Source organism: Empidonax traillii, unplaced genomic scaffold (genome assembly GCF_003031625.1).
Source record: "Empidonax traillii isolate 1590-97213 ecotype Southwest subspecies unplaced genomic scaffold, ASM303162v1 scaffold1074:size191127, whole genome shotgun sequence".
Lineage (NCBI taxonomy): Eukaryota > Metazoa > Chordata > Aves > Passeriformes > Tyrannidae > Empidonax > Empidonax traillii.
In genome coordinates, this window is record NW_020956267.1 from 738 (window position 1) to 13,762 (window position 13,025).

At 40.9% G+C, this 13,025-nt stretch overlaps 1 protein-coding gene and 1 long non-coding RNA gene across 18 annotated transcripts in view; one reads left to right on the forward strand and one right to left on the reverse strand.

Annotated features, from left to right (window-relative positions):
• Positions 1-1,799: 1,799 nt before the first annotated feature.
• TNS3 (tensin 3) overlaps positions 1,800-13,025 on the reverse strand; it is a 122,590-nt gene continuing 111,364 nt past the window's right edge. For 16 of the 17 annotated variants that reach the window (XM_027904666.1, XM_027904677.1, XM_027904667.1 and 13 more), the window contains 2 exons: positions 4,834-6,093; positions 1,800-1,860 (listed from right to left, as the gene is read on the reverse strand). In XM_027904666.1, the coding sequence (XP_027760467.1) occupies positions 1,829-1,860; positions 4,834-6,093 (1,292 nt within the window). In that variant the 3' untranslated portion in view covers positions 1,800-1,828. Of the gene's footprint in view, positions 1,861-3,736; positions 3,782-4,833; positions 6,094-13,025 lie in introns of those variants that run through there. The other variant, XM_027904664.1, reaches the window with a different exon arrangement.
• LOC114068507 overlaps positions 3,992-13,025 on the forward strand; it is a 15,659-nt gene continuing 6,625 nt past the window's right edge. Inside the window, exon 1 of the long non-coding RNA XR_003573611.1 lies at positions 3,992-4,018. This is a non-coding gene — a long non-coding RNA (uncharacterized LOC114068507). The remainder of the gene's footprint in view (positions 4,019-13,025) is intronic.

Genomic DNA, 13,025 nt, shown 5'->3' on the forward strand with positions numbered 1-13,025 from the left:
AACTCTACCCCAAATCCAAGCAGACCATCAAACCTGTCCATGTAGGGCAGAGAGCAGCCAGGTCTGGACACTTCAGTTTCTCAGCCCTTTTACATAATACCAAGAATGGGCAGCAAGCCTGGTTGCAAAATCCAAAATGGTATTTCCAAACCATTAGAGCGAGTTCATAACGATGCTACACTAAGGCTTACATCCTGAAAATTACAGGATGCAAAAAAAATTTGTGGAGAAAGTACATGACATAAATTAAATTAAAAATTACAGTGCTGCTAAGTGTAACTAAAATTCTGTTTTTAGCTGGAGGTTAAAAATTAGTTTAACTATTTGTTTTAGTTTAGTTTTAAAATTTAATTTAGTTAAAACTCCACTTTTAACTTTAAAAATCAAATTTTAATTTTAATTTAGCTAAAAATCTCAATTCAAATTTACTCTTAACCACTGTAAAATTAACTCCCAAGTCAGACACCAAAATTTTCCTGTGCAATGAAAACTACAACACTTTTTGCAGTGTACTGTACATACAAATAAGGCAGGTGAGGATTTGGACTTTATTTTTCTCTTACTTCACAGCTTATTTCAGATAGACTGAGTCTGCTCTCCCACAGAATAGTAAAGTGAATGGGAACATCTGGAACAGTTCAATGCTTTTAAAAATTATTACTTAATAAGGTATGCAAAAAGGATTTCTTCCCCTCTCCTTTGTCTGCAGATGCACTGTAGTATGATTTATGATACTGTACTTTAGACTGTCTCCAAATATTAATTTTTAATAGAGGGAGGATCTTTCAAGATATTCCAGATATCTGTAATCAGATGCCTAGCCACCTCATTTTTATTTGTTTAATGCTTTGTTTAATGCACAATTCTTTACTGAGCTGATAAGCTATATAAACCCCATGCAAAATGTAAGGCTGTATGAATTGTGTACGTGTTGTCCCAACAACATTAGGTGACCTAGGCATGTTTTTAAGATAATAATTTCAAACACACTAATTTATGCCTGATTAAGAATTAGAATTAGCTGAAAGCAACATATATTTCAACCTTATGGAAAATACAGTCCCTCCCTTCCTCATGCTGGCCAATTCAGACAGAAATGCATCTCTTGGTTACAGAAAGTGAAACAGGCTGCCTCAGCTCTCGAATGACTGTGCTCTTCTGCGTTCTGCTTTAGCGTGGTCACACAATTCCTCAACTGCATCTAACATTTTTCTAAAGATGCAAATTGTAACATTTTAACAGTGACAAGGATGGAGGCCCAGATGAGACATGGGTGACAGTAATGGTAGGTTTTAATGAAAATGGGTAAAAACCTTTCTGTTTTCTACATTTATTAACAGATTCTTGCTTTTACAGTTTTCTAGGTGGAAGCAAAATGTTGGTTTAGCTTTCCTTCACTACCCAATAAGCATAAACCATGAAGTAAAAGATGGCTGGTTTGAGAAAGTAAGTCTTACAAATATCTTTAGCTGAGTCAGTTAAAGATATTAATGACAGCAATGACAGTAATGACAGTAGACTGAGTCACGTTACTAGGCACGAAAGAATATACAGAGAGTGAAATAAAGGGGGAACATAAGGCTGCGGATAAAAGCTTATGTACACATCAAAATTTCTTCATGCTACGAATTTCCTGTCATTTAAAATTAAACATTATTGCAGCACTGTGTTATTAGTAAACAGCAACTCCACTGACTACCAGAAACTCACCTCCGCATAACTCAGCTCACATAAGAGATAAAAGTTGGAAAAATCTCAGTATACAGTGCAATGATTCACATGTAACACAAGGAGATTCACACGTAACAAGGAGAAAAGCAGTCACCAGTCACTGTTCTACACGGTTCATAAAGATACCTCCTAGGAAAAGAAATTCAGCAATCACTGTCTGCTTCTTCCTATTTTCAAAAGCACTGAGCACTTAACCCAAGACATCATTTTGGACAGAACCCAGAACTCTGCTGCATAGGCACTCAGTAGTTGTGAACGCAGTTGTTCATCTAGGAAGAAGCAGAGGTAGCTGCCTATCTGTCAATCAATGCAGAATCATATGAGCAGAGGCAAGAATGCACCATAATGTACATCCCAGTGTACATCCCAGCTGACACATACACATTTCATTCTTGAGTTTATTCTTCCAGCTTTGTGGGGCACTGGAAACACGCGCGTGCCTTTTAAGGCACACATTTTCTGTATGTTCATGCAGGAAACCAGGTAACTCCACCATCCTCTCGGAATTCAGCCTCAAATTAGGCACATGCACACCATGCATCCTGTCGATCCCGTTCACCCTCAGCACTGTTTACTCCCACTCATGCAGAATATCTCATTCGTCCATTCAACCTCACTCAGACCATTCAGTCCTGATTTGCCAGCTCCGTCCGTCACAGGCCAATTCATTCTCTTAATATACCTGTTAGGTCAAAGACTGTTAAAGTCACGGGGTATAGAGCTCCCCCTAAAACCTGACTGTGTAAGATCAACGATTGTGAACGTCTGCTGTTTTGGCTATGTTTTATTCGTGGCTATTTATTCATCCCCGTGGCTGCCAGCATTTCTTTGTGCTATCATTTCCAGCTCCTGTGCCGCAGTAGTTTAAATAGCTAATTAACTGCCTTGGAGATTCTCCTGCTTATTTTAACTCTATAAAATTCTATGAGGCTACTCCAAGGCAATATGAACCACATCCAACACATTCTGGATTATGGCCACTCCTCCCAGCTTTATGTCATCAGCAAGTTTGCTGAGGAGGCACTCTCCCCCTTCATCCAGGTCACCAGTAAGTTAAACAAGACTAGACTCAGCACTGACCCCTGAGCTACAGGCATCCAGCTAGACTGTGCCAATGATCACAACCCTCTGAGACCTGACTTGCAGCCAGTTCTCAATCCAGTGATTCAGATCAATATTCCAGTGTTCCTAATTCTTAACATTCTTTCAGTTAAATTGCTTTTTCCCCTTGTTGCTTTGCGCACACCATGCACAAATGATTCTGTTATATATCAGTGGGGCAAGTCCAGGTATGTAAATAAATACATCCTACAGCATTTGGAAAATCAGTATGTGCTGCTGAATTCCTAGTCTCAAGCAGAGGTGACAGCACGCCACATGTGTTGTTTTACCTTTGGAACCATGAGCAGGTTTAAAATCAAACTTGCTAAACTGAATGTTACTTGCAGAAGTCAGAAATAGAACATTTTAGCACTTGACATAAAGACAAACTTTAAAAAATTATGATTATTATTGTGTTAAAGCTACACAAATTAATTAATTTTTTAAAAATATTGTTTAAGGGCTGTTCTTATGTGACTTCCTGACTACTAATTCTTTAAAACAAATCCTCTCCCAGACCATGCCCCAAGGACACTGGTCTTTATTTACTTGACTTTAAAAATGGAAGTGACTCCTCCTTCCTTTGGGAGATGACCAGAGTCTGTGAGGAAAATTCAAGTATCTCTTCTTAGCTTCATGTCTTTAAACACAGAACTGTAAAAGGTGGCTTATTCTGAGCGACCTTTTCATTCCCTTCACTGGATTTACTGTATATAAGGAGAAGAGTTCTCTCCTGCTGAAAAAAATCTCAATTTGTCCATCAGATTCAAGAGAATTACAAAGTAATTAATGTCACAAAATGCATACCATGTATTAAAAATAAGCAGTGAAGAATCTCACATATATTCATCATGGATTTTTGGACTTCTTCAGTCCTCAGTTACCCTCCTAAACAGAAAATTGTGATTTCACCTTCTCTACAAGCATGCTATCCTTAATCACGCAAGGCCTGCACGTTAACAGAACCCACACACTGTAGTTGGGCACACTCATCGTTGGATGGTTCAGCGTATCCTACACGGCGTGATCTGAAGCAGCTCATTTGTGTTCAGTGAGGCCACGGGCACATCTTCTGTCCTGTCGGCCAATACTGAATCAAATCCTGGAGACACAAGTTATTGTTTCGTTCCACCACGACTGGAGACAGGAAGAGAGAGAAGAGGAAGATGGAAGGGGAGGAAGGAAGGTAAGGGGATATGTCCTGCCAGAGGAATTAGACCACACAGACTCTTCAAACATAACAGTAAGACCAGCAAGAGCTTGTCTGTCATGAATTTTAGCTACACCATTAATAACAGGTTTCAGTGAACTTAGCCAGAGGCAGACTACTCATCCTTTTGCAAAGCTGCTAGTTTTAGTAGCATTACTTAGGCAATATATTCAGTAAGTGTTGCATATTTAATTCCGCCAGGTGATTTCTGCTGTCATTTCAGAACCAGAAATCACAAGCAAGCACTGGGGCTTGTGAATTTTTCAAACAGAGAAAGGTTTCAGAAAGAGCATGTTTTAAAATACTTTACTGGAAAATATTTCATTATTTATAGAAATATTGCATAAAAAATTTAATGCCAGCAGCATTGCACTAAACTTGAAGATAAAGTTGTCAGAGCTTTTTCTCCTACTTTAAATAGAAATAATGAAAAAAAATATAATAATGAAAAAAAATAAACCACAGACGCCTTCAAGAAATGTCTCAATGTACAAATTCTGCTCCCTTAAACGTACTGCAGCAAAAAAATCCCAACTGATAATCCATAACAGGTAAGAACTCGCTGAACAGTATTTTTTTTCAAGCAAAAAACCAAGTACCCACAAAACTCACTTATCTTAAATCAATTTGATTCCATAATATTTTGGACAGTTATATAAAGAGGATTCAGAAATAATTCCTTGATAATCATCCTCAAAGTTTTAAGTCATGACCTGAGGGTCCTGCTGTACCATATCATGAACACACATGTGCTAGAAAAAGCATTATGTTCAGAAAGTATTACAGCTTACCATGCCGGGAGTGATTCTTGTTTGTGACCTCTAATTTGTCATGGCCTACAGGACTAATCTCAAGCCCTTCCACATTTACATCAGTGCTGGCAAAGCCATTTACTTGATTTCTGTCGCTGGTGACAGTGTTAATGCGGGTTGGGATAGGCTCAAACGTAGGGTCTAACTCCAAGATCAGCCTGTTCAGTTGTTCAATGGACTGATCAATATCCAACGTTGGAGAAGCTGGCAAGTCCCCAGTGTTCTGTCCTAGATTCAGGCCACTTGTGTTCCTCTGAGGCACTGGCCTTGACTTAAAACTCTCAGCACTTGCATGTCCGTCAGCTTCTGCAGCACCCAACATACTCCCTAATCCTCTCTGCACAGCATCTCTGCTGCAGGAGCCACGTGTTGGGGTGTCTGGGACATGGGATTGGCTCTGGACGCTGCCCAAATTCTCCACAGCATTATGAATGCCAACCCTAATTTCATTCTCTGGGGCAAAACCATATTGGTGAGCAGTGACCATCTGCTGCTGGCGCACCCAGGTCTGAGTAGAGTAGTTACTTGGACCATAGGCTTGAGGATGGGCTGAGACAGAAGGATTCCGTTGCAATTGCTGAGTTGACTTTGGCTCAGTGCTTCCAAATGATCTCTCATAGAGGAGATCCACACCAATTCCCAGGTCTGCAGCAAAAGCGTTGTGATGCTCTTCCCCGGCATTACTTCCAAAGCCATCTGAAAGCAGAGAGTTCTGGCTGCTCTTGTGGCAACTAAAGTTCCCTAGGTGGGTGGAGTGCTGCCCTTCTGAGGAAGACAAAGTTCCAATGCTGTCCACACTGTGAAGGTCATGATTAGGCATTTCATCATCCAGAATATCAGTCTCCCTGTCCTTCACTCTGGTGACTCCATTCATATGAACTTGAACTGGCACTATGTGGTGAGTCCCACTATACTTGCTTTGAGCATCAGTCATATCCTTGGTGGTGCTGACAGAATCCTCCAGACCAAAGCCACTAAGTAGCTGGTCCAGTTCTGCCTTCTCTTGCGGGCTCAGACCACCTTTGATTCCTGGCATACGGTGTTCCTCAGTCTTGTCTGTCCTGATGGAAGCTGTGGAGTGTCCTGAATCACTACCAACAGACAGGGTGTGATGACTGTGATCGGGACTGCCAGTCACAGGAGCACCCTGAGCAACACCAGGGATGTTGCTGTCTGAGGAGCTCTTCTTTCTCACTTTCGCATACAGACTGCCGTCAATGGGACCTTGGGTGTGCAGCACTGTGGAGAGAGAAGTGAAAAGAAAGGGACAGATAAGGACAAGGCATTATATAATTGACTGGTGTCATACCACAGGAAGTACTGCTAACACTAATGGTATTGTTTACTCTACAACTACAGCAACCACTAATGGCATTATCTTCTTTCATTTTACATTTCAATTTATAACAGTTTTCTAGATTAAAATACAACATGTCATTTATAGCTAAAGATCAAATATAATTCACTCTTTTTATGCTGTTTTGAATGAATATTTATGGCTCCACAAACTCCTCATATTAGTTTGAAGAATCAGACTATTACAGCACTAGAAATTTGAGAGGAAGCTACCACGCATTCCATTCAGAGCAAGAATGGTAGGAAACTACCAGCAGTACTTGCCTTCAGTATTATACTAGTTCATCCATTTCTATTTGACAGTCTAACTACACTATGAAGAATCATTTTCTCCCTTTCTTGGTGGTGCACAGAAAAAACAAGCTTTCAATTAGAGTTGCAGTCCTTGGAATATATATATAAGGCCTCTTCACAAAGGATGCACAAGTAAATATCAGAGTATGAAATTTCCACGTGTGTAAAGGATCTGGTATGTGTTTCATGGTTTTGTTTCAAAAAAGGTCTAATGAACTCAAGTAGACAGCTCCACTGAAGCAACTCTATTGACTTTGATCCCAGAACTGTTATTGGTATCTGTAAACCCTGCTGCTTCTTGCTATCTCAAGACATGCACCCTGTGTTTTTATTCTGATCTATTGATTTTCCTTCATGCTGCAGCCATCATTATTTCTGTTCAATAACCAACAAAAAATGAATGCAAAACATACAGCGGAAAGTCAAGAGAATCAAAAGTTAAAGATTCAAGTCTCAGCCTCAGAACTGTCTCCTACATACATACCTCTACATGTTATCACACATGTAATATTTTGGATATTATGCTTTATAGCAAATAGAAATCACATTAAATATATACTTGACAATAACAGACATTTTCATGCTGTGATTTCTCATAAGCTGTCACTTCTAGGACAATGAAGCACACTTGGCACTTCATGTGGAAGTACTGAGTAACTATTTGGTGATACTTTTCTGTGTGCTCAGTTTTGAGTTTAAAAACTAAAAAAGAAACCAATAAAAAATCTGCTTTGTTTGGAGTAGTTGAATATCCTGACACACCATAGACTTGAAGAGGTTACAGATCTGAACTGGAACACAGTTAAGTAAATACCGAACTAGTATACTTCAATTATTACAAAGTCTTCTTGTCTGACTTTTCTCCTAGGCACTGCACCGTAAACCCTTCAGACATGCCAGTACCTCACACCAGATCAAACATTCTAGCACGCACATTTGGTTCTCCTTGCAGAAATATTAAGCACAAAAAACCTGTCAAATTCTTAAGTACAGCTATGGAAGCAATAAAAAAATCTTTTGTGTATTTCCCTCTGTTAGCCTTCTCTGTGCCATCACACAGAAGCATCCAAGCATAGTGACAACAGTACAAACAAGAGGATGGACAGACTGCCAGAGGACTACTGACCTGAGTGTTTTCCACATGTGCACTCTCTAAGATTCAGAGAAAACCCTGTCCAGTACTTCAACTCCTTCCAGTACTTCAGCCCTAATACAAAATCATCAAATTTATTCTGCGTGTTGCCTGGAACGCTAAGCAACCACAAACTATTTGGGGGTCTTCTGACTGTGAACTGTACAGCTTCCATTCTGAAGAACAGATGCGAGTTCAGCTTATTAAAAACTCATTTGGGGGAAAAAAAAAAAAAAAAAGAGCAAAACCCACGAACATAAAGAGCAACTTACTTAAAAATTAGGACCTGAAATACTAACACATACCAAATTCAGTTGCACCCTTCCAAGCCTGTGTTTTCCTGGCACTTCCCTCCTTAAAAATCCAAATATACAAAGGCAGGCTTGTGAATTAAAAATAATATTTCAGTCTTTCAGTATTTTGACTTGTCCCCACAGCTACACTCTGTCCATTCACCACTTGAGAAAACATATACAAATGAAAGTCAGTTAGGTATCACAAATTCAGCTAGAGCTGTTCTGATCCAGTCCACCTGAACAAAAACAGGATGGCTGCAAATACACAAACCTTTGCAAACTGTACCCTTGTTCATATTGCAGAAGGAAACATTACAGAGCATCTGGATTATTTTTTTCAACCTCATAAATAAATATTTTTACCTTCAGGCAAACCTGGACAAGTCCAGAGCTGCATTCCTTCAAACTTATATCTTTTTCTGTGTGCTTTCCTTTCCTTTCTCCCTTCCTAACAAAGACAGGCTTTCATTCCTTGCAAGCTCTGTATATTTCCTGTAAAATCCATACAGAAATACATTTGGCTTGTATTTCCAGCTCTTGAACCACAAAGCAAGCTTCTTACCTCTTTACTAGGCCCAATCAGGAACTTTCTGCAATAGTCAATCAGTAGCTCATTTAAATCAACTAATATTCTCTAAGCAAAACTATGCATAGAAGAAATCCAAAGTCAGGGTAAACCCCCTAGCTTTAAAAGGCCAGAAATGCCTCTACTCCTGCTGTTTGAGCTGCAGCTGCTGTTCCTGCTGGAGGTAAATGGTCTTGCTAAAGAAGCATGAGACTTGTATCAGCCAGAAAAAGCAAATGAAAATGTAAACACAAGGGAGGACAATCAAGTTCAATGAAATCTGAACTACTGCAGACAAGGAGAAACGGAAATGTGTTGGCTAAAAAGGTAATTCAGTCTACAAGATATTTCCTTACAGTGGTTCTTTTCACAGACTGTTTCAATATCCAAATGAAGCTGTGTGAGTTTTTGGCATCTTTTTTCCTAAAACAAACAGCTGCTAGAAAAACTTATTCTCCTGCACTGAACAATCAGCTACTGCTCTCAAGCTCCCAGACACCAGTAGGCTTTGCCTTCTCTGTCTTTGGGATTACTCACCTCAAACTAAGGGGGAGTGAACCTGTTAGTTCCTCCTTTAATAAGAGCTATATCTCACCACACAGCAGCTCACAACATTTTTCTCTAAACATTTTTCCAAATGTACACGTGCAACATCAGCAGACAGCTGTGGCCCTGGACAACGTTCATTTTCTATTTCAGGGACTGCCAGCATTTTAATGACTTCTCAGTTGAACAATGGATAAAAGTGGCTCTTGTATCCTCAAAATAAATTTACCTGTTCAATGTTAATGTAAAAGTTCAAACCTAATTGAGAAAGCACACACTTCTTGGTTCAAGTGTTTCTGTTCTTGCAAATCAGTAAATGGCTGCACATGAAACAAGTCAGGGCTATGCTGGTAGTACTTTCTGAGAACCAGCGAACTGATCCTTTGGGATGATGCAAAAATGCTTTTAAAATGGGAACTTCCTGCATCTGCCTCGAAGATATGAAAAGAAACAAAAACGTGTATTAAAAACTCTTGAAGCAAAACAATGAGTTTCACTTAAGACACAAATTTAGTCTTAGTGTCACTGCATTTTGGTTCTCTGTGAGGAAAAAAAACCAACTATTTTCTTTGCTTCAATTATAGGCCTCCTTTGCTCCTTCATAAGCCTGAACTGCATGTACATGCTGATGATTTCAGACTATTAACACTCTGCACGCTTGAATAGGCGCTGAGGCTCAACACTGACACCTGCAGTTAGCTAGATTACTAGAAGAAACATAATAGCATCTCTGTATAAATTAATTCATCCTATAGATAGTTTACCTGAAACAGATTCATTCAGGCAAATCACCACATTGCTCAAATTTTATTGTTCTAGATACAGAACAATACTGGTGCTCCTAGGAGTGTTTCATCATAAGAATGCTTAGGAATAACCACTGGTTAAACCTATCCATGGACAGGTTTAGAAAGATGTTCTCAAGCCACATCACTTAACCGTTTCTGCTGATGCTTCTGCTGTGATCAGTTCCAGGCTTTCTGGGACACATCACCCTTTCCAATGCTCGGTACTTCTGGCTGCAAATTCCCACATCTGAGAGCTATCAGATTACTGAGTGTGCCAGGTATAGAAGATTTAAATTCTGTAAGTGAGGCTACAAGATATACCTCTTCAAAGCTTTTATGCTGACTATTGCAAGTACAGACGATACCTGAACTGGTGGAGAGTTGCATTTAATGCAGGTCTTGATTTGGTAAATTACAAGACTGTGAGATCATTTCCTAGTTCATAAATATTCATCTGGCAATGCTTTAATACATTTTTAAGAGTTTTTAGAAAATTATTATTTGAGGATAACAGAATTGACAGGAAAGGAAGGAAAAAGGTATGAAGCCATCTTCTATCCAAGACATTCAAGTAAAGGGTGATGTTCATATATCCATCACATTTTGGAAAGACCTAGTTTTCCAACGTGAAATAGCAGTAGCAAACTCATCAGGAATATGTTTGATTTGCTATCCTTCTCGAGTCCCTGACTGCAACAGAAAATAAAGGAGGCTGAAGAAACCAAGGCATGTATTGCAAAAACAAAAAGCGAAAAAATACTCTGAAAGGAAACGAACTGAGGGGAATTGTTAGCAAGATGCTAACAGGCAGGACACACAGGCTCACATGAGGTCCCTATACCTTGAATGTTTCGAGAAGCAAAAAAGAGAGCATCCAAAACCCCACAAAATCTTTATGCTGGGCAAAGGTTAACATGTGTAGGAACAGTTGTGCTTTTGGAAGAATCTGTAATGGGAAAGCTAGAAACTCGTTTTCACTTAAGAAGCCTGCAAGGTGCCTTCTCAAGAGGGTTAGATGGTTTTTTTCCCCCTCTGCAGTCCAAAGGGGGTTGCAGAGAGAGTTGTGTTCTCTCTCTCACTGCTATGCCAGAGAGATAACCCTAACAGACATATACAGAAGTCTTGGGAGAAACAGAGGATAAAAGGGCCCTGGAGAGGGTGTCTTCCAGGGCCCAAAGTTGCCTTTTCTTTCCCTGGAGCCCTTTGCTTAAATAGCACTTTCAAGTATTTTTAAGTTTCTCGTGTTCTGGACTTCTAAATAAACTTTTGAATTCTCTCCACTGCCTTGGCATTTCTGGGGATACCTGTGTATCTTATTTACACATGTACTTCTCAAATATTCAAAAGGATCACATTTGTACTTTTAATGGTTTCACAAGTACACTGGAGCAAGAAAATGTGCTTTACAAAGCACAAGCTTCTAGACCAGAAGCTGGCTGCTGTCCAGTTTGTATGGAACAGAGGCAGAGCCAGCCAGCACAGACTCACCCTTAGAATACTGCTGTAATATAACATCCCACTTTTGCCCACCTGGGATCAAAAGAAAATAATACTTGTGCCATGATCCAAATGGCACTGAACAAAGAACAGACTGCTACATTTACTATTGCAATGCAATATATAGAACCTATTGTGTCATTTTGATTCTACTTCTGCAAACTTTTCTCAGTCATTTTAAGCAAAGTCTTAACTTCAAGTACCTTGTGCTTAGATAACCAGCAAAAGAACAAGAAAACATCCCAGTGTAGGAAATAAATAAGGTGGCTTTATTACAAGCAGGGGTTTCCACAGTTACCTCGTGTGGAAATACCTGGAGGTCATTTTGTTTGTAGAGTTAGGGAGCCATTTTGTGGTCAAGGACTGGTGTTCTGCTACAGTTACTTACAGTTTACAGTTCTGCTTACAGTTACCTACAGTTAGGGTGTGAAGGTGGGCAGGAAAGCCCAGAGGCCACTCTGGGCTCACTGTCAGGGGACTATGCAGCCGGGGCAGGGAAACAACAGGATAGGTCGGTTAAGACAATTAGTGGACTGCACCAGAAAGCAAAGGAAGGTGCGGGCCAGCCCTGAAGGACCCAACTGAATCCAAGAAGAAGACTTTATCATAGAATCATAGAATCAGATGGGTTGGAAAATAACCTCTGAGATCATCAAGTCCAACCCTTGATCCACTACCACCACAGTTACTAGACTATGGCACTCACTGCCACATCCAATCTCTTCTTAAACACCTCCAGGGACGGAGAATCCACCACCTCCCTGGGCAGCCCATTCCAATGCCTGATTACCCTCTCTGTAAAGAATTTCTTCCTATTTCTATATCTAACCTAAACTGCCCTGGCAGAGCTTGAGACCACACCCTCTTGTCTTACTGATAGCTGCCACTGGCCTTCTTGGCCACCTGGGCACGCTGCTGGCTGATGTTCAGCTTCCCGTCCATCCAAACTCCCAGGTCCCTTTCTGCCTGGCTGCTCTCCAGCCACTCTGTCCCCTGCTGCAGGGGGTTGTTGTGGCCAAAGTGCATGACTGGGCACTTGGCCTTGTTGAACCTCATCCCGCTGGAATCAGCCAAACTTTCCAGTCTGTCAAGGTCCCTCTGCAGAGCCCTCCTGCCTTCCAGCTGATCCACACTTCTCCCCAGCTTGGTGTCATCTGCAAATTTTGCTAATGATGGACTCAATTCCCTCATCTGGATCATCAGTAAAGATACTAAATAGAACTGGGCCCAGCACTGATCCCTGGGGGACACCACTGGTGACCGGCCACCAACTGGATGCAGCCCTGTTCACTCTCACTCTCTGGGCCCGGCCCTCCAGCCAGTTCCTGACCCAGCACAGAGTGCCCTGTCCAACATGGGCTGCAGCTTTTCCAGGAGTATGCTTGGGAGATGGTGTCAAAGGCTGTGCTGGAGTCCAGACAGACACACCCACAGCCTCCCCCTCATGCACCAGGTGGGTCACCTGATCATAAAAGGAGATCAGGTTGGTCAGACGTGACCTGCTCTTCCTAAACCTTTGCTGGCTGGTTCTGATCCCTTGTCCATCCTGTAGGTGCTGTGTGATTGCACTCAGGATGATCTGCTCTGTAACCTTGCCAGGCACTGAGGTCAGGCTGACAGGTCTGGAGTTTCCCGGGTCCTCCTTCTGGCCCTTTTGGTGGATCAGCGTGTCATTCCCCAACTTCCAATCAGCTGGG